The sequence below is a fragment of the Henckelia pumila genome, chromosome 4 (genome assembly GCF_033568475.1).
Source record: "Henckelia pumila isolate YLH828 chromosome 4, ASM3356847v2, whole genome shotgun sequence".
NCBI lineage: Eukaryota > Viridiplantae > Streptophyta > Magnoliopsida > Lamiales > Gesneriaceae > Henckelia > Henckelia pumila.
This window is the reverse complement of record NC_133123.1, coordinates 5,991,659-6,012,159: the sequence shown is the minus strand read 5'-3', so window position 1 is coordinate 6,012,159 and position 20,501 is coordinate 5,991,659. Positions and strand designations below refer to the sequence as shown.

The window sequence follows — 20,501 nt, the reverse complement described above, 5'->3', positions numbered from 1 at the left end:
AGCATGAGATAAAAACACAAATTGAAGCAACAAAATTCATCCCTAATCACACATCTCTATCTAAACAATTTATGTAAAAATTTCTGTGAGACCGTTTCATAGATTAATTTTATGAGACGTATCTCTTTCTCGACTTGACTCATAAAAAAATATTATATTCCAGTACGAGTCGAACTGTCTCATGTATAAACATTTATGAGATCTTCTCATATATAACTTACCCATTATTTAAATGTTTGCAAAATGTAATGGCCGGTAATACTTACATTTCTATTTTATTTGTTCTTTTCATAAAATCCATTTACCATTGTTTCTAAACAAAACTTCGAAGATGGAAAAATTGATAAATTAAATATTTTAATAAAGTGAAATGTCACTCACTTGTCGTTTATAAATATATAAATCATTGTTAAATTCATCTAATAGAAATAGTGTTGGTGGGTCTTCGAGGTTTTAGTTTGTCGAAAGTGCATTTATACTCGTATGTGATATCATACTTTTCTTTTCTTTTTTTATTTTTTAAAAAAGAAGAAGAAGAAATTTTATTGTTAAAAAATCATCTAATTTTTTATTTTAAAAAAAATTATCAGGAACGTGATCCATTAAAAAAAAACATTCCACGTTACTTATTATATTTTAATTTAATTAAAAATTTATTTCAAAATATTAAAATACATTAAACAGTATTACTAATCCACTAAATTCCTGCACGATATGGTACATGATAATTGAATTATTGCGAAAAGATATCCCTATTGCTCTGTTCTATAAATTATTTTTAGAATTGATTATTGAAAAATATCAATGCAAACAATTAAATTCGAAGAGGTGTCATGTTCTTGGATTTAATTTTTCGAAAATCAATTCTAAAAATAATTTATAGAACAGAACAATAGGGATATCTTTTCGCAATAACCTTGTTCGCCCACGAATGATTTGGTGTGAAACGTACTTGTCTGATTTATAATGCTTCCTACTTGTGCATCATCTTCATTTTATGTATCACTTGAGGCAGTGTTTGGTAGCCATGATAAGGTAAGATTGTGGGTGAGTTGTATTTTTAACCATTGTTTGGTAGCATTTTTACTAAACAAGTCTATCCATTTGTGTCATGATAAAATGATATTAGGGGTTGTTAAATAAACCTTCCTCACCCCTAGTATAAGTTAACCACATCTTTATCAATTGTAAAAATTCCAATTATGTCATTTCCCTCCAACCCATAAACCACCATATTCTTGTGATCGATTTTTTCCAGTTTTCGTTGATGAACCGACCCAGGATCTCGCCTATTGTCTCAAAAGTTTATTACAAATCTCGCCTATTCATGAAAAACAAGGCATTCCATTTTTTTCAAAAAAAAAATGGAATTTGAAAAAAATGAAATGCCTTGTTTTTCATGAATTTTCACATCTCAACTGTATATGCATTGGGGGAAGATATAAAATCTCGTTATTAATTTAATTACAAAAAAAAACAAATGGTATTTTTTGTATATCAATTATAGACTCTAACTTAATTTTACTCTTAAAAATCAAATCAGACATTATATTATTTTCAACACAAATTACCAATTCTTACCAATCATGTCTTTTATCATTCATTTATTAATCATTCAATTAACTCATCTCTCGTACCAAATCAGAGTGTTTTGTACATTATATTTAATATAAACAATTCAATCCGCAAGCAGATTTCTCTAGAGGGAAAATAACATTTTACGGCAACATGTTAACCTGGTGTAATAGCTTCTACCGGTTAACTAACAATAGTTTGGATTCTTTGGAAGGAGCCGCGATGATTTATAATTATCTACCAATAGGGTCGAGCATTATTTCAGTTAAATCGAATTAATCGATCGAATCGAATGAATTCGAAAATCCAGTTTGGTTAATTTGAAAATTCGGTTTTAGTGTTAGAAAATTACGGTTAAATCAATTAATTCAGTTCAGTTTTTTTTTTTGTTTTCGTTTGAAACAATTCGGTTAAACGAATTAATCGAATTATAAATAATTAAATTTCGATTTTTTTTTAAGCTTTACGTATAATTTATAATATTTTTAATGTGTTTATATTTAATATTGTACTTAATTTTTGTTATTTTAATTTTTTAAAAAACTTAATGTGTTTTATTATGATAAAAATATCATATTTCAATCATTAATTTAATAAAATTTTGTATTTTAAAATTTATTTTGTAAAAAAATCGGTTAATTCGGTGATCGATCGAAATAATCGATTTTAATTTGGTTCGATTAAATCGGTTTAAAATAATTTCGGTTCGGTTCGATTCGGTTAGATTAACCTAAAAATAATTCGATTAATTCGATTCGGTTTTTGATAGAATTACTTACCCCTGTCTACCAATACAAAGTTTGAGACAAAGTTTTAACTTGGAGTCTCCATTTTTACACTATGAAATAAACGTGATTCTATCATTAATTCTATGACGGAAGACGTCGAATAAAAAGGTAACGTATAATTTTTAACCCTCCCAACTCAGAAGCAAGTATCAAAGTTTAATTATATCTCGTCGATTTTGGTTTTGACAGTTTGTAGACCAAAACCATTAATCCGAGTATCGGAGCTAGGTTTTAATTGAAACTTTTTCTTTCAATTTCGATATCGTTTCGTACGTAGAATTGGCGATAATGAAATTGTAGTAGCAATTTAATTGTAGCAAGCGTATATATCGATGAAGACAGTGACAGTCACTAAATATATATATATAAAATGTGCTCTCCCAAAACACAACCCCATTTCCATACTTTAAAGTAAGCTCGCGGCATCGCGGATTCCTTTGCTCCCTTCGACCATTCCAAACTTTTCCACAAATTCACAGGAGAAATTGAATATTATACAATCAACCCAAAAGACATTTTTTAATTTTAAAAAGAAAAAAAAATGATTTTGGCACAGTGCATGATGTTGCGGACTTGCGGTTGGCGATGATTGCAAGGGGTACTGTTTGGTGTTTGGTATCAATCATGAATTTTGGAGAAAATTAACAATTTTTTTTTTTTAAAAAAATAATAATAATAATAATAAAAGGTGGGAGCTAGAGGTTGAGGTAGCTAGGCAGAAATAAATGAAATCACAGAATGATGAGAGGTAGGTTGTTGTGGGCAGATCGAGAGAGTACTCATCCAGTAATATTATTCATTTCGAGAATATATAGGAAAAAAGATGGGGACAACTCTCTCGATTTGTGTTCCAACTTTTTTCCTATGTTAACAACATGCAACATGGCCATGGCCATCACCTTCTGTTAATTGGAATATTTATCACCTTTGGCCATTTTTTTGGCTACTTCGAATTCAGTTTCTAAGCTTAATAATAACTTAAGATTCAGTACTTATGTCATAAATATTTGTTTTGACTCTTTGGTCTCACATTTTTTTTCATGTATAAAAATAGGTATAAAAAGTTAAATATATGATACTAATATATGAAATTTGAATATTATTAGTTTTAGATCTGGTACAAAAATTAAGATTTTGAGTATAATATTGAAACAAATTTTTTAACATCAAAAGGATATTTTACATACATGTTTATATACCAAATATTGACGTTAATGCACTTGTTCATTATTAATCAATACATACATTAGTATTTCAAAAATCACAAAAATTAACAATTTTATATGTACTAATTTAAGAAATTTGAGTACAAATATATTTAATTTGAGAACTGATTTATATATTTATGGCATCAACTGCCTCAAAGTGAGTACCAAATTATGATTTATATTTTCGATTTTAAATATATAAAACATAACACAAAAAACTTTATACCAAGAACTCTTGTTTTTATACCATATTAAAAATATTTGGTACTAAAATTTCATACATGTGTACCTGATTTTTACTTTTTTATACATATTTTTCACTTCGAAAATGCTTTGCGTGCCTATGGAGTATAAACAAACCTTTTGGTGAATTAGAGAGTGCAGAAAAACAAAATTTCTGACAGGGACTGAATTATAATGAAACTTATGAATAGGTACTGAATCCTAATTAACTCTTTTTTTTTCATTAATCATACAAATTTTAATTAATACAATGCCACAATGATGAGTGCATTTTTTTTAATGTAACTAAACAATACTGGTATATATTTTGACTCAAATTGAACACAAAAAATGTGCGTAAACTCAATTCCATAAGATCGACAAATTTTACCGTGAGATAAGGGAAACGTACATCTCCCAGTTAATTTTTTTGTTTTAAAAAAAAAGGTTGACGATTTTTTTAGGGGTTTAATTAGTATAATTTCAAGGGAAATATGTGAAGTTGGACATATATGTTCACAGTACTGTTGAAAGCTCCTGGTTAAGTTCACATGTACCTTGTGCAATATATATTCGCAAAAAAATTGTGTACTGATAGAATCTTCTTATACATAATTTAAGGTAACTTAGCTTTTTAATATTTTTTAGAGTTTACAAACAGTACTCGAGAACTTTGAAGATACGTAGATGGAAATCAATTTGGTTTCGATGTCGTCTTTTGTCTGAATTGATAACAAACATTGCTCGTAGCTGAATCTTTGTTTGTTTATATCATGTAGATAAATGACTATTATTTGTCTCAATTGTTCTATCTCTTCCTTGTACTTTGTTATATATATATATATATATATATATATATATATAGAGTTTTGATATGTTGTCCACCAACCGTGCCAATTTCTGTGCCCATCATGTATAAAACACTCAACTATTGCACATGAAGGGTACAGAGATTGACACGATTGATGGACAGCATAACAAAACTCTATATATATATATATATATCCAGAACATTGATCAGACTTCGCGATCCACTGTATGTTGTGCAGTTGTTGTGCTAATCTATAGCTTGTCTCGTTTAAAATGCATAGCATGTTAGGAATTCGCTAACGGTTCTTGGTTGTTTTCATTAAATTGTTGCGATCATATTTTCTTTATCTAGCTAATACCATGAAATTTTAATTGATTTATATGTATTTTAGCGTTATCATCACACAAAATCGTATGAGATTAATAAAGTATATAATTTGTTAAGCGAATCTATATAATCACTTATTTTTAGAGGTTGTAAACACTATCATGGTATCCACGGTTCCGAATTCGGATTCGAATCCGACGCCCGTGGCAATGTTCTCGTAGTTATATATTGGAAGTTACTAATTAGATCCATATTCGTTTTAAAGGCTTGAGATTCATACGGATACAAATCCAATTTAGATCATATTTATGACGAGAGCTTTTAATTTGCACATAAAATACATATGATGCGGCTTGCATCCTTAATTTTCAATCAAAATTCGGACGCTGTTAATTTAAAGTTTGAATTAGCTAGAGGCGATCAAATTTTATTAAAAACCGCTCAAACCGACCGATCCGTACCACACAACACCACACCACACCACCAAGTGTGATTTTTTTTTACTAAAACCGCGATTGAAAATAAACAATCAAACAACACTTCATATAATGGTGTGATGGCAATTTGAATGAAGAACCGTACAGATCGCACCGCGTAGTGTTTTACTATGATTATATTTAATATTATATATTTAACATTAAACGGCTAGTAAATAAAGCCTAATTTTATTAGAGTTTTTGTTCAATTTTGACTCAATTTTACACAATGTTCAAAATGATAATATTAAATTCATGATGATGCAAAATAAAAAAATTAAATACAATAAACGGAACTTGAGGGATTAAAATTTAATGATACTATTTCACATTTCCATTAATTTTTTTATATTCTTATTTATGATGCATGCACATTTAAGGAAAAATTTGTAGGCTGAAAAAAAATATACTTTTAAAACTTTTTTTATAAATAAAAAAATAAGTATATGAGCAAAATTGATTATTAAATAAAAATTATTTTCATGTCACTGCTTTAACTGTGGTCAAATAATTTATTATATTTTCTCAATTGTCAACTATAAGTATTATTCTCTTCGAAACTTTGTTGAAAACTTCAAATATTTTGTGAAATAAGTAATACTAGTTATTTACTAAAACATTTGTTTCTTTCGTTTTGCTTGATATTATTTTGAACTATAAGATTGCATGGTTAAATTATTGTTTTATTCTATAATTTTTATTTTACATAATTTAGATTATATTTTTATTTGAAAGACATTATTGTTCATTTAATATTATTAATATTATTATTAACTTAATTTTAGCTTCTATTTATTTAAAATTTTCTTTTGTTTGTAAGTTTTTTTTATCACTCTTTGTTCATAAGAAAAATCGTATCACCATTCGAAACTGTACATATACTTTTATATAAAAAACCGCGATAAAAAATATTTTTCAAACCCAACCGTACATCACAATTTGGTTTGAATATAGTGATCAGAAAACCGCCCTAGTTTGAATCATGATAAGTAAAATGGAGGCATGAAATGATGAGGAAATTAAAGAAATATTTTGATTCAATCACAATATTATAAGTAGCAACCATTTTTGTCAAGCGATCAGCGAACCAAGTTGCTTATGCCTTAGCTAGGGTAGTAGGTTCTGTGTCTGATTCGGAAGGTCGTGTTTCCCCTTCACCCTCCTTTATTTCCGATGTAATAGTTGTTGACTCCGTTTAATGCTATTATCTTCTTTCGAAAAAAAAAAGTAGCAAACAATGTACGGAAGATTGAATTTATTATTATAAATAGAAGTGAACAATATATCAGTATAAGATAATTTTGCCATATATATATATATATATATATGTGTGGGGGTATGTTTAGATATTTACCAGGTTTGCGATTAAAAAGATATGATAATATAAATTTAAGAGTTGAGATTTATCAATATATATGAGTCATACTATTTTTCAGTGATCCTAAAAATATTGATAAATCTTCACTTTTAAATATATAATTAGAGTAGTGTCTGAAAAGATAAGATAAATTATGCCACGAGATATATCATGCAAATTAAAGGCCTTTAATATCTTTTATGAGATCGAGTATATTATTATCACATATATTAAATGTTCATCCCTCCCAAATCTCCAATATATAGTTTTTTTTTAAAATTGTCCCAAATATATAATCCAATTTCTACATTCAGTAAGAATTTTTCCTTTTATGGTTACTAATATACCTCTATTATATAAGTATATGAAAAGGTGAAACTAAATTTTGAATAAAATAAATAAGGATACAAGCAAGGCGGAACAAAAATTTTATCAAGTGAGGACAGCCGGACAAAACCAAAGATCACACACACTGACACACACATATATATAATCATTACATATAACAAAATTTAATATGGTACTGAAATTAAAATAATATTGTTAGATTTCAAATTTAACTTACAATTTATCCATATGACTTGACATTTTCTGAAAATAATTAATAATAATTTTATTCGACAAACTACATAATATATATTTTTCAGTATAAGTAATTAATATTCGTAATAATATTCACAGCAAAAAATTATATGTTAACTCCAGCTGTTGCGACTGGTAAAATCAAAGTCAAAATCACAATCTTGTATGCCTTTGATCCTTGCTTCGACAATTTGTTTTTAGTTTAAAAATCTTAAAACTCATTCGTGCTTAGGTTTAAAAACTTAATGTTTGGGCTTCAATTTTTTTAGACTATGCGCCACAAATTTTTGGGTCACCTTGCATACATTAAACAATTAAACTTAAGTTAAATTTTTTTGCCCCTCTCTTATATTTTCGTATTTGGTCCCTAATTTATATTCATAAATTACAATTGTATTTTAAATGTAGGAGTATTTTAGTATGTTTATAAATAAAAAAAATTAAGTTGCCCCCCTCTTGTCCCTTAGTGGAGCCGCACCTACCTGGGTACAAGGAAGATAAGGAAGATTAATCATTAATGTTTGTAAATTTTGTTTTTTAATTATTAATCTGTGTGAAAAAGTAAACAATTTTACACATATTTGAAAGTAAGGACATGATCGATGAGTATACGTTTAATTGCGAACATAATATATAATGTTTATATTGCGCACAAATTTACCTTATCAACCTGCAAATACGTGCACATTTAGTTTATAATAATGTTTGAGAGAGCTTCTAGAAAGCACTTTTTAGCTTCTTCTTCACAAAATTTCAAAATTTTGTTAAGAAAAAGTTGAGAAGTGCTTCCTAGCTAGAAGCTCTCTCAAACACTACCTATATAATATATTTCTATGTGTTATGTAAAATAACATTTGTAAATAACTCTAATATTTTGATTGCTCATTTTTAGTTATCTAAATTAAACACGAATATATTTTATTTGATAAGTGATTATGTACCATTACAGAGCTAGAGTTTCAAATCTATATGAGATGATTTTTTTTTGTTTTAACGAAAATCAAAATAATAGACTCTGAATTACATAAATCAATAACAAATTTGCAGATTTAGAGGGTGCATTCAATGGAGGAGAATTGATGATTTTTGTGGATTTTAGAAGTCTAGTGGTATTCAAAATAGATTTTTTTAGAGTGTTGAAAGTCAAGTGGTATTCAACCTTGAGTTTTAAAAAATCTACAAATGTATGGTGTTATTCAAATGTCAATGAACTTTTAATAATTCCATGAAATTCATTGACATACAAACTTTAATGCTCACGATACAACTATATTTATAAAAAATATCTATGATCTAACTCAAAAAAAAATTGGATGGATTTCTAAAATTAAACACACTATTTCTATCTCTTTCTCACATCTCCTCGCTCCTATCTATCTCACATTCCCACTCTCTTCCATATTCAAAATGCACACACACACACATACATATATATATATATCTTCACGTATTTCTTCGTTTTTTTCCTAAATTTCTTGGAATAGTTTGAAATCAAAATAAAAATTATTATTCAAAAATTTGAAAATTTTGAATTGTTTTGTGCTTTTTAATATATGATTTATACCAATAATTATAATATTTAATAATAATAATAATATATGATTCAAAAAATTATAACATGACTTAATTCAAATATTTGAATAGTCGCATAACAGAAATGATAAAAAAATAAAAATTGACAGATAAATTTTTATGATATAATTGATAAAATAATTTATAAGTTATCATATGTTTAAAAAAAATTAACTTTACACAACCGCAAAAATTTTTAATTTTGTTAAATTAATATATATATATATACATTTAAAATAAATGAAATTTATTTTCATCAATAATAAAAAAAATCAAATTAAATTTTTATTTATGTCAAATAATTATTTTCTAAAATAAATACACGAAAAATGATAAGATATATTAAATATACAAATTCATGTAATTTTATGAAAAATTTACAAATCTCTATAAAATTAATGCGAAAAATCTACAAAGAATCCACGGAAGTCTGTTTGTAAATCCGTGAGATTTCATAAAATTCAATAAAAATCCACATAAGTTTATCATTTTAAAAAGTCATTAAAACCCTGGATTGAATATAGTGTAAATTAGCATTCAGTCACTGAACCCAAAATACATATACATGTTCAGTCATTTGTCAGAAAAAATATAGTTTAAACTCCCTGGACTCACATAATTTGTTCGGATGAAATTCGGCACAAAACGTTGAAAATCTGGTACGAATACATGATATTCGAGCACTAATTATTCAAGATTGAGTATAAAAAAATAATATTTTGAGTATAAAACCTGAAAATATTTATTAATATGAACTTGCAACATATATTTGAATACTAAATCAAAAAAACTCGGTACAAAATATTGAAAATATAGTACGGATACATGATATTCAAGTACTAATTATTTAAGATCGGGTATGAGAAATAAAATTTTGAGTACAAAACCTGAAACATCTTTATTAATATTAATTTGCAACATATGTTTGAATACTAAAAAATCATAAATTTGTATCATATCTAACACATTTGGTACTCAAAAATCATATATTAATACCATATTTTCAACGTTTTGTACCGATTTCCATTCAAATAAGATAAATGTGTCATTAGTATCAATATTTTCTTAGTACTCAAAAATCATATATTTGCACTAGATCTAACATATTTGATACTCAAATATCATATATTAATACCATATTTTTGATATTTTGTATCGATTTTCTTTCAAAGAAGACAACATGTCATTAATATCGATATTTATTTACATATTTGTGTACTAAAAAATCATACATTTGTACTAGATTTGAAACAGTTGATACTCAAATATCATGTATTTGTACCATATTTTAACGTTTTGTACCGAATTTCATCAGAAAAAATTATGTGGGCCTACAGAGTTTAAACTATATTTTTTTTGACAAAAGAATGAGAATGAATTTGGGAAGAACACGAAATCATTAGGCTCGTTATTATTATTTTTTTAATTGGGTCACACAGGTTGGATGTGGCTCCTCCGTCCTTGGTTATGTGCTATATGAATTTTCATTATTTATATCCATGAAACACATACACACACAAAATTAAACAATCAATCAATTTTGATATGTTGATCTTGAGACCGCATGAGCATCCATGAGTAATTTCGGAGCCAAGATTTTTTATTTATCCGGATTAAATTGTAAACTCTCAAATTTTTTAATATTTTGAATTGAGTTATCCGAACTAATATAAAATTAATCCAAAATTATTAAAAATTTATAAATACATACTTTTTTTAAAAAAAATTCGCCATTGCCCGTGAGATGTTTGTGCTGAGATGCTGCGATTTTTTGTTGGGCCCTTCATGAGCAAGTTAATTTTTCGTCAGATGTTCACGAAACCATCTCATGACACTCATCGTTGTTCACATAGTGATGTCTGAGATAAAATAACTATATATATAAATGTTGATATAATTTTTACGCAAATTATAAAATAAAAGTCAAACATAAGTTCAGATATAACAATCAAAATGGATATTATATATACACACACACTTTTTGAGAATATTAAATAATTTTTTTTGAAATGTAATAATTTTAAAATATGTGAGCGTAAAACTATATAAAAACAGTAGGAAAAAGAAATAACGAAACCAGATCATATATAATAAATTTGGCAAAAAAATCTAAAATTTGAGATAATATTTCGAGTTCAAAATTTAATTATAATTTTCTTCTCGACGTAAAAAACAAAAAAAAAAAGTAAATATATGGATATTATGCTTTTTAACACCACTATTTTTATATTTTGATATTTATCTCCATTGATATATTATAATTTTCACGTTTGATAAATGAGATGAATATCAAATATCTACAAAAAAATAAAATAAAATAGACTGATAGATAATTTGCACTTTAACTCTATTATATTTCATGTATATAACATTCATATCCACACATCATCCTCACTATTATAATTTTTACCTTTCGCAAAGTACATATAATAATAAATATAAAATGCATGAAATACAGAGAGGTGAATGCAAATAAATTATAATTATAAATAATTAAATATACAAAAACTCTTAAAATATACATGGATTAATTTTATAAGACAAATATTTCATTTGAATCATTTATCCAAAATATTATATTTTTTTATATCAAAAATATAAAATTTTACGGATGTATCTATATATCTATACACTATAATAATGCATCTATACAATATAATAATACATGAACCCCTTAGAATAATTATCTTAGTCAAATTAATGGATGAACAAAAATATTTTTTAATACTAATAACTATCATCTTTCAATTTAAAAATATAAAAAAAAATATTTATTATTTTTAAATATAATATAAAATATTTATGCACGCGAATTTTTAGTGCGTGGAATATTAGTATATAAAATCCGTGAGATAGGGTAAAAAAAAACCTATTTAAATAAATATAAATATAAATAAACTAAAAATATTCCTACAAGTTACATCAAAAGTTTTTGTACGCAGGTTACGGTTTGGGGTTCTCATAGGTCGCTTTCAGTCATAAATAGGGAGCGGAAAAATGGATTGACACCACCATTTCACACACCACGCTTTCACTCTTACTGCTCCTTTTCAAGCGGGAAAACGCATAAAGAATTCCCCATCTTACATGCCATTCCTTCTCCCCAAGTTATTAGTACTGTTCTCTCTCTCTTTTGTGATTCGCATCTCTTTTTCTGGCTGTGATTTTTCCTTGTAAAATTCATGGGTCTATCGGGAAGTTTGTAATCCTTTCTGTGCGGCAGTGCTTTTTCTGTTTCTTGTTTGTTTTTTTAACTCTTAATTTTGCTTTCGTTACAAGCTGTAGCTTCCGTGTGGTTTACATTTGCGTTATTGCGTGGTTTTATGCTCCTTTCTCGCACTAGGTGAAGGAAGCTTTGGACGCCGAGATGCAGGAGGGTTTTTCTATCCGGTGAGTAGCAAAAAGATGCCATCTTTAAGATTTTTTTTTGCCGATACGACGTGTGTTTTTTCGATAAGCGTTTTATTTTGTGCTGGGTAATTGTTTGTCTGCAGAGAATATGCATCGAGGATGAGAAGTGTTGACATGGTAAAAAGTTGGCCCTTTGATGCCTTTCCCACTGAACGAACTGTAGATTCATTCCTTCCTCCGATCACAGTCAAGAAATTCTCTTGGTGGGTTGATGAGCTCGAATATTCGCGTTCATCAATGGCTATTGATGTCGGAAGCTCAAAAAAGAAGAAGAAAAGGGTTGAAGGAAAAGGAGAAACCTCTTTGAGAGGCGTAGAGGATGTGGAGGAATCTGATATGGATGTTGAAGGTGTTGGAGTAGTAAAGGCTCCCAAGAAGAGGTCAATTGTGGAGATTTTTGCTGCGGCGCCGCTCCCCGTGAAAACGGTGATTACTCGCGGTGAGGAGAAAGATAATTATGATCAAGAATTAGATGGGTTTTCCGCTAATTCCAAGTGGGGCCTCAAAGGGAAAAGGAATGAAAAGAGCAAGGAAAAGAAGAAAAATAAGGAGACCGTGTTGAGGAAGCTGAATAATACGAAGAAAGCAAGGGACAACTTCAAGAGCAAGATGAGGAGAGGATATAACGAAATGGATATCTTAGTTCCAAACAAGGTTAGTGATTTTGGTTTTCTTCTATGTTTCTTACACATACTCATATTTCAGGTTTAATTTAATGTTTATTACCATCATGAAATATCGAGGAAATCTTGAGGAATGATGATTAACTTTACTACTTTAGCATAAAATATTGGGGGTATTTACGGTCTTTTGGATTCTAATCTAGTTGTTGAAACATGAATGCTCATTTTTGGTACGATTCAACCAGAATACGGTACCACATTATTATTACTTGTATTATAAAATAGAATCAATATCGGTGAAGATACTGGTAGGCTGGTAGCTTACCTTTAAAGATGTGAGCCATAGTTTTGTTATTGTACTTGCTGCTATGAGATTCGATACAAAAGATATGAAAGTTTAAAAACCCAGAAATTAGATGGGATTCTCGTGTTAGGGAGATATGAGCAACCTAGGGAAGAGGGATGGTGCCCCAGCATGTGGAGTACGGTTATCATAGATATTTTTTATGAGGTAGCTAGAAAGTGTTCTAAATCAATCACGTTGTTTCGTCTACAGTAAATTCATAAGTTTCTCATGAACAATCATTGTCTTGATATTTTGGTGTATCTTAATATCGGTCTATTTTATTAATCTGACAGTTTTCATGATTGCAATTTGAGACGACGCATATTTCAGCACAATGCCACAGATTTATCCTCATCTACACCAATGTGTAGACTTGGGATCAATCAGCTATTAAGTAAACTGTCACTCTCCTTTTTGCGGGGATAGATGGAATACTCAATTCTAGGCTTATTTGTTACAGCATATTTGCTCTAACCTTGGGAGGACTACTGGAATGAAATAGGGTTTTTGAAGTTGAAATGTAGCATAAAATTGTAGATAAAGGATTTGAAATCCTTAAGTTTAAGAGTCATTCAGACAACTAGAATGTATTTATTATATGAAATTGAGAATCATCGTATTTCAAATCCTTCAACGCGAAAGCAACCTTATTGTCACGAATGTATGCCTAAAAAGACGGCTATCGAAACTAAATCATAAGCTATTCACCTGTTATATTTCCCTTAAACATAATTAAAGGTTTTGTAATTGCAAAGAAAGAAACTATATCACTAATAACATTTTTCAGCAATATTTTTTTTGGTGTAGTCTATTTCTTTTCAGTTGATCAGTTACATAAGATATCACTAGTTTTTAGATTTTTTTTCCTGATGAAGCTAAATCCATATTTTGGCTTCCTTCTCAACTCATCTTCACTTCATACTTACCTTCCGTCGTTGTGTGTTGAGTGTAGTATTATATAACTTTTAGAATTTTTGTTAAGCGTAAAATGTAACAAAGTCAACACAGCTTATAATTATGGACTAAATAGCGTTAACTTTTTTTCTTTGTTTGAAAAAGATTTTATTTTCTTTAAGATCCTACAACCTTTATTTTATGGAGAACTTGTAGGTTAATAGCATTTTGTGTCGGTTATAATGTTTTACTTAGTTATAATCACAAATGTTCTCTCTTAATTTAATCATGATAATAATTTCTTATCCATATAACCTTTTACTGGGAATATATTTTATTCTATTGCCACTGCCTGTGATAGATTCTCCTTCTGTTTTCAATCTTTTCCAAACCTTGGCAGGAAAAAAGTTTAAAGCTCAAATCGCGAACTCAAGATAATGCTAATGGAAATTTAATTCCATTATACAATACGGAGTCAGAATATGGTATACATGATCGTGTTTCGATCCAGAAGAGAAAGTCAAGACCGCGTGATTTAGATGCAGATGAGAAGACCAAGTCTCATAAAGCTTATAAGTTTATGTCGGAGAACCACCACCAAATACTTCCTCTGCGTGGTATTTTAAAGAATCACTCGAAAATAATTTCGGTTCAGAATTCAGCAAAAAATATCTTGCAGGAGCCTCTTCAATTGAATAATCGTGGAAAACAAAAAGAAAACAAACACGTTACTTTCTCCAAAAAGGATGACATGATTAAATTGGCGAGAAAATCATTGCTTTCTGTAGAATGTTTGAAGGTGCCAATATTAAATGGTTCAGATATGGATGATGTTGCTGCTTCTTTTTGTGGAGATGATGTTCAGGGGATAGAAAATGATTCAAGTTTTGGGGAAACCAGTGGAAATGAGGAACTATCCAACAGAATACAGAAGGAGATTAGCATTGGACATTCATGTAAGGAGCCATCAACTTTCCATTGGTGTTCGATCGATACAACTAACTACTTAAAGCAGCACAAAATGGATGAATTTTTTAGCGGGTCTGCAACATCAGAACAAAACACATTGCACGACTTAAAAAGATATTTGTTTGAAAGTGGCCTCAAAGAAGCACCTCAAATTCCAGTGCATGCCTATCCTCCTGGATTCTTTTGCAGGCCTCTGGAGTGTTGTCACACTCAAAATATCAAGATGATGTGTGATCCATCGAATCCTAACTGTGGGAGCCTGGTTGAAGATTTACGGAGTTCTGGTGCAAGATTCCATTCGTTGTGTTTGGAGGATTATTTGGATGCATATAAAAAGCCTTCAGTTCCTTATCTGTATAATAGGGGAGGAGTCAACTATATTCCTCAAGTTTCATCTCAAAGCAAGATGGAAAATTTATTTTCCCATCCTTCTCTGTATCAAACATTTCCTACCATTTCTCCAATGGAATATATGCATTCTTTATGTGCCTCGACTTATGGGAACCAACGAGGATATCTTTGTGAAAAAAGAGGCATATATGGCGTAACTGAAAGTTTCTTAGGATTGCCTCTGACCTTACAAGGAGAGTTGATCAAATTAAATTCAAGTGTTGACTGGGACTTTTGTCAGATGAATTCAAGCACGACTGCAGATCCTTCCCCCAGTTTATCTACACCTAGCAATGTCATGTCAAAATGCTTGGGTAATAATCCAGACTGCAGAAACTGGGATTGTAGGACATCAGTGGATCAGTTGAACTTGTGTCCTTTTCAGGACAATCTAAAAGCAAAATCTCTTGGTGTTCCGTCAAATTTTGATTTTTCTAAATGTCAAAGTAATGGGAAAGGAAATTGTGAATTAGATTTCCAGAAGTTTCCAGGAAATGAGAAGGTTATTTCAACAGTTCGTTTGATGGGTAAAGAATTTATAGTTGGTGGAAGATTAGGAGAACTCAGAGACACTTTGACCTGTCCATCAGAAATGAAATTCAGTTCAGAAAGTATGCATTCTCTCCCTCAGCTTCATGGTCAAACTACAATGCACAAGAATAATTTTCCTGTCCAGACTTTATATGGTACTGTCTCTCCAGATGCTTCGTTTGCAGTAAACAGAAGTAAACCTGTATTCGCAGAAGCCTTGACGAATCCATGCGAATCTAAGATATTCAGCCTTGAGCTACCCACACCAATACCTGCTCTTCAGGACTCACACCCCATTGTGATATGTAGGGCCAATGAACTGAAAAACAACCAGAATTGGCTTCACAGTCCTAAATCAGCTGTCAGATTTCCTTTCATGCACCCGGATATTGAAGGTGAAGCCCTATCTACTCAGACTCAAAGTTCTTCTTTGAATCCAACCCCATTCTTTGTTGATGTTTTAGAGGAGGGAAGATTTTTCAGATACTGTCACTCAAACTGTACTTTTGGCGGTGGACACCATTCACTTGCAATGCTTGGAACTAATCTATTGGATTGATTTTTTCAGCGTCTCTTAACCTAAAGCTTATTGCCATCCCATGCGTGGACGGATCTGCTGGCCAAAAAATATATTGCAACGAAAAGAATACTGGATAAAGGATCTAGTAAGAATTGACACTAGAGGATTCTATCACAACAAGAAAGCCATAAAGGCAACTTTAGCTGTGCCAAAATTTTCCTTTACTCCCCAAAAGATCCCTAGTTTAGGATTTCAGTAACATTTTCAATGTCCCATCGAAGCCTATGAGTATTAGATTCGAAAACGATTTAAGATATTGATAAAGCCACTTAGCCAAATGTTTTTTTTTTTTTGAAAAAATTAGGAAGTGGTGAGAATTATTCTTCAGTGAAATTGCAATTTTCAAGTTCATGTAATGCTAGGCTGACAACTGGAACAAGCATATACTGAAGATTTCCAACATTTGTATCAAAGCGGTCCCCTTGCGGCAACAACAGCAGATTTCAGTTTTTTGGAGTGTGAAAATCTACATTTTTTAGTACTGTTCCGATCATATTTGTCGAAACTGATCATATTACTTCTTTCAACCCCCCCCCCCCCCCCCCCCCCCCCCCCCCCTTCTTGCAATGCTCGAGGAATGCTCCCTTTTATCATCAGCTAGAAGTAACAATTTGTATGTACATGTGGCTTGTGATTTCCTCAAAGCTGAAATTTATGAACTATGTACCTTGCCATTTGCTAAATGTGCAAGTATATTTGGAAGACAGTAGTTTGTTGAATATACAAGCAGATATGATCTCAAGCCTCAACAATGGGATCATGCGGTTGCCATATACACTCCGGTTTGATGTATCACTCCTTGCAATTTGAAAAAAACATTACAGTTCGTCGAATAGACACGCAGATATGAACCTCTAACCTCATCGTCGAAATCGTACCACGCAGGTATGATATGCCACTCCACCTTGTTCTAGTCTGATGGTGTTATATATCCCATGCATTGTTGCATATTTATCCTGTCCTGAGAATAACTGGTCGTATGCGGATTATCGTGCAAGTATAGTTGCTGATGGGGATTGTGTGACACAAAGAAAGAAGATATGTCTTAATATAACAGGCTCCTGGACATATATAAAAGTCTTGGCGCCTAACTTTCTGTCAATTTGTTTACTGCAACCTAGATCATTTTATTCAGGTAAAAACTTAACATTGTCATTAGAATCCACACATCAGAAACGGAATCTTCAATTCCAGAGGAAAAAAAGGTAATCACGATGATTGGTTTTGCCTGGGGAGTAGACTTTCAAGGGAAGTATGGTTTTTGGTAAATTGTTACGTGTCAAATCTTGCAAAAAATGGTTGGATAAGTTATTTAAAATTTTAAAATAACATATATTAGATATACTAATAGAGTGCTTCTGAGAAACGATGAAAAGTTTAGTTAAAATTAATTAATTATCATGTGGAGTCTGGAGAGATGTAGGGAAGAAGAAAAATTTGATACGAGGAAGGAGAACAAAAATAAATGCTAACATCTGTTTTCATGGATAACTATTTCTGGCATCTGTGAACTCAATAACACAGTTTATTTTGGGTAATGAGATGCCACCCTTGTGGTATCCTAAGACTTCATCTTACGACGGACATCTATCAATACATATGGGATCTCATTGATTTTTCAGCATCAAACCCCACACGCCTTTTATTAAATATCCACCATTAGATGCATAATTATGATATTATCCTAAGGGTAACTTGAAATTTCCCGTTTATTTCTATCCATTGTGCACGAATTGTTTGTTAGCAATTGATTTATATCAAAAGCCAAGAATCCTCTTTTGACTTTTCAGCCTTTCTGTAGAAATTTAAATTATGAAACACCATGACAGAAAGATAACCATTATGTTCAAAAGGAGAATGATTCAATGAAAACAGCAGCTAAAAATCACATACTTTGTCCTCTGTTCTATTACTTGGTTCCATCAAAGTTAGATATAGGTACTGGTTTTATTTAAGATCCTTGTATGATATAACTTAAATTCCAATCCGAAAAATTTACAAGCATTATACTTATTGATGATCTACTCTCCTGTATCCTTCACCCCATGCTCTGGCTTTCTATGATCAGTTGATATATGTTCCATGCATCAGCGTTTCCCTGCTTCTTTCTCAGCCTGCAACAAAAATAATCGAATCATCTGGTGTTTTTGCTTGGGGTTGGGGCTATCATTCGATTACTTTCTTACCGCTTTGATTACTCTATCAAAGGCTTCCGGCCCGTATCTCTCGATGTATCTTTCAACAGACTTTCTTGCATCAGGACTCATCATCAGTAGAACCTTCCTCTGTCCCTCGGGATAATTCGAGCTGACAGTCCCAATATTCACATACTTCCTCACAAAATTCTCATATATATAAGCTGCACCATTGAATACTGGCAGCACCAGCCACAAACAAAATAGCAGTTTGGTATATGGCCATATCGGAATCCTGTGTGCACATTCAACATGCATTTTAAGTTGACTTTTTGTATGTTCGCGACCCTTTATCGACCTATAAACGCTAGTAAGTTAAATGGTTATGTGACAGAAACGATAACACGAATTACCATTCAAGTATCTTCCAGCAAGAAAGCTCGAACAGCGTTATGAACGAGTACAGAACCCAGTATGTCAACCATTGCTGATCATCTAGTGTTGAAGGGCTCTCAATTGCTCTCATGGATGCATATCTGTTGATCCATTGAAATTTTGGCATTCATATTATTTCATCAATCTTTGAACCAAATAAACATAAAAAAAATTACATGTATTGTAGGATCTTACAGGGGATATAACAGCATCACTCCAGGTCTGTTTCACAATCAAAACAAAGTAAAGTTGCTGTTAACTATTATATCAACACGTTTACATTTGTAAACTAGGAGTGGGAGAAATTTTACAAAACAAAAAAAATGATTTGCTACATTCTCTAAACGAACGAACACACCACAAAAGAATGAAAAAAAAATTAACGTTCTTTAAGGCATGAATTAATGATTAAAAAAAATATACCCAGCAAGTGTATCCAAATTCCTTGCGATTGTCCCGAGAAAACCCATATCCAAATTCTTGTTTTCTTCACTACTCCAAAACAATGAACTGTTTTCTTCGGTGAAATATAGGATTTAAATTCTGGACTTGCAATATATTCTAAGCCTTTGGTTTTGTACAGCCTAGCTATTGGGTTTGGAATTTAATGCTATGAAGTAAAGTATATGTCATTCCCCAAGAGCAATTTATGTGGTAGAAAGGGTGATAAAAAGAAAGGGATATTAAATCTAAAAATAAAGAACCACACACGCCCAAACCCACCCCACCACGCACGATAGACGACTATAATTCTTCTTCATGAAAATAAAGATTTCTTATCGTTACCTTTTAATGCAAAATCTCGAATGAGAGATATATTACCAAATATATTAATGCGTCGCATGTATTATTTGTCTCGAGCCTGAAAACTTGATATTCTAATTAATGGGGGTACCGGACCACAATTTAATTTTGATCTTAATAAACTTGGATACTGATATTGTTCGAAAAGTTAATGTGTATTCTTAGACATTTCACGTATTGTATATTGTGTAAGAAAATTTGACCACATGCTTGAGTCTTTGCTTCGAGCTATGGAAGATATTTATCATAACTGAATTTCAAGCTCGATATTTCGTCTTCGTTTTTTGATCTTTTTGTCCGATTGACTATAATAAGCCATCGACAAGACTTTGCTTGATGTTTCCATCATTAAATTAATTAAGGCATGCTGATTTAGTCAAGCTCCCTTTTAACCTAACCTAACTTAAAGGTCTTGCGTCGGTGGATGCTAATTGTCATCGACTCATCATACCTAGGTGGGGGCGA

General features: G+C 30.7%; 2 protein-coding genes across 3 annotated transcripts; one reads left to right on the top strand and one right to left on the bottom strand.

Moving 5' to 3' along the window:
• Positions 1-11,917: 11,917 nt before the first annotated feature.
• LOC140864712 (uncharacterized) lies at positions 11,918-17,591 on the top strand. 2 transcript variants are annotated; one of them, XM_073269038.1, is made up of 5 exons: positions 11,918-12,032; positions 12,262-12,308; positions 12,413-12,983; positions 14,593-16,477; positions 16,651-17,591. In XM_073269038.1, the coding sequence occupies exons 1-5, from the start codon at positions 12,006-12,008 to the stop codon at positions 16,737-16,739; spliced, it is 2,619 nt and encodes an 872-aa protein (XP_073125139.1). In that variant the 5' UTR covers positions 11,918-12,005; the 3' UTR covers positions 16,740-17,591. The 2 variants fall into 2 exon arrangements, with proteins under 2 accessions (XP_073125139.1, XP_073125138.1); XM_073269037.1 differs by having other exon boundaries at positions 11,920-12,032; positions 14,593-17,591.
• Positions 17,592-18,513: 922 nt separating this feature from the next.
• LOC140866310 (HVA22-like protein f) lies at positions 18,514-19,854 on the bottom strand. The gene is made up of 5 exons (XM_073271281.1): positions 19,656-19,854; positions 19,428-19,454; positions 19,211-19,333; positions 18,849-19,092; positions 18,514-18,776 (listed from the first exon to the last, which is right to left on the bottom strand). Exons 1-5 carry the CDS (start codon positions 19,700-19,702, stop codon positions 18,750-18,752), a joined length of 468 nt encoding a protein of 155 aa, XP_073127382.1. The 5' UTR covers positions 19,703-19,854; the 3' UTR covers positions 18,514-18,749.
• Between the last annotated feature and the right edge of the window lie 647 nt (positions 19,855-20,501).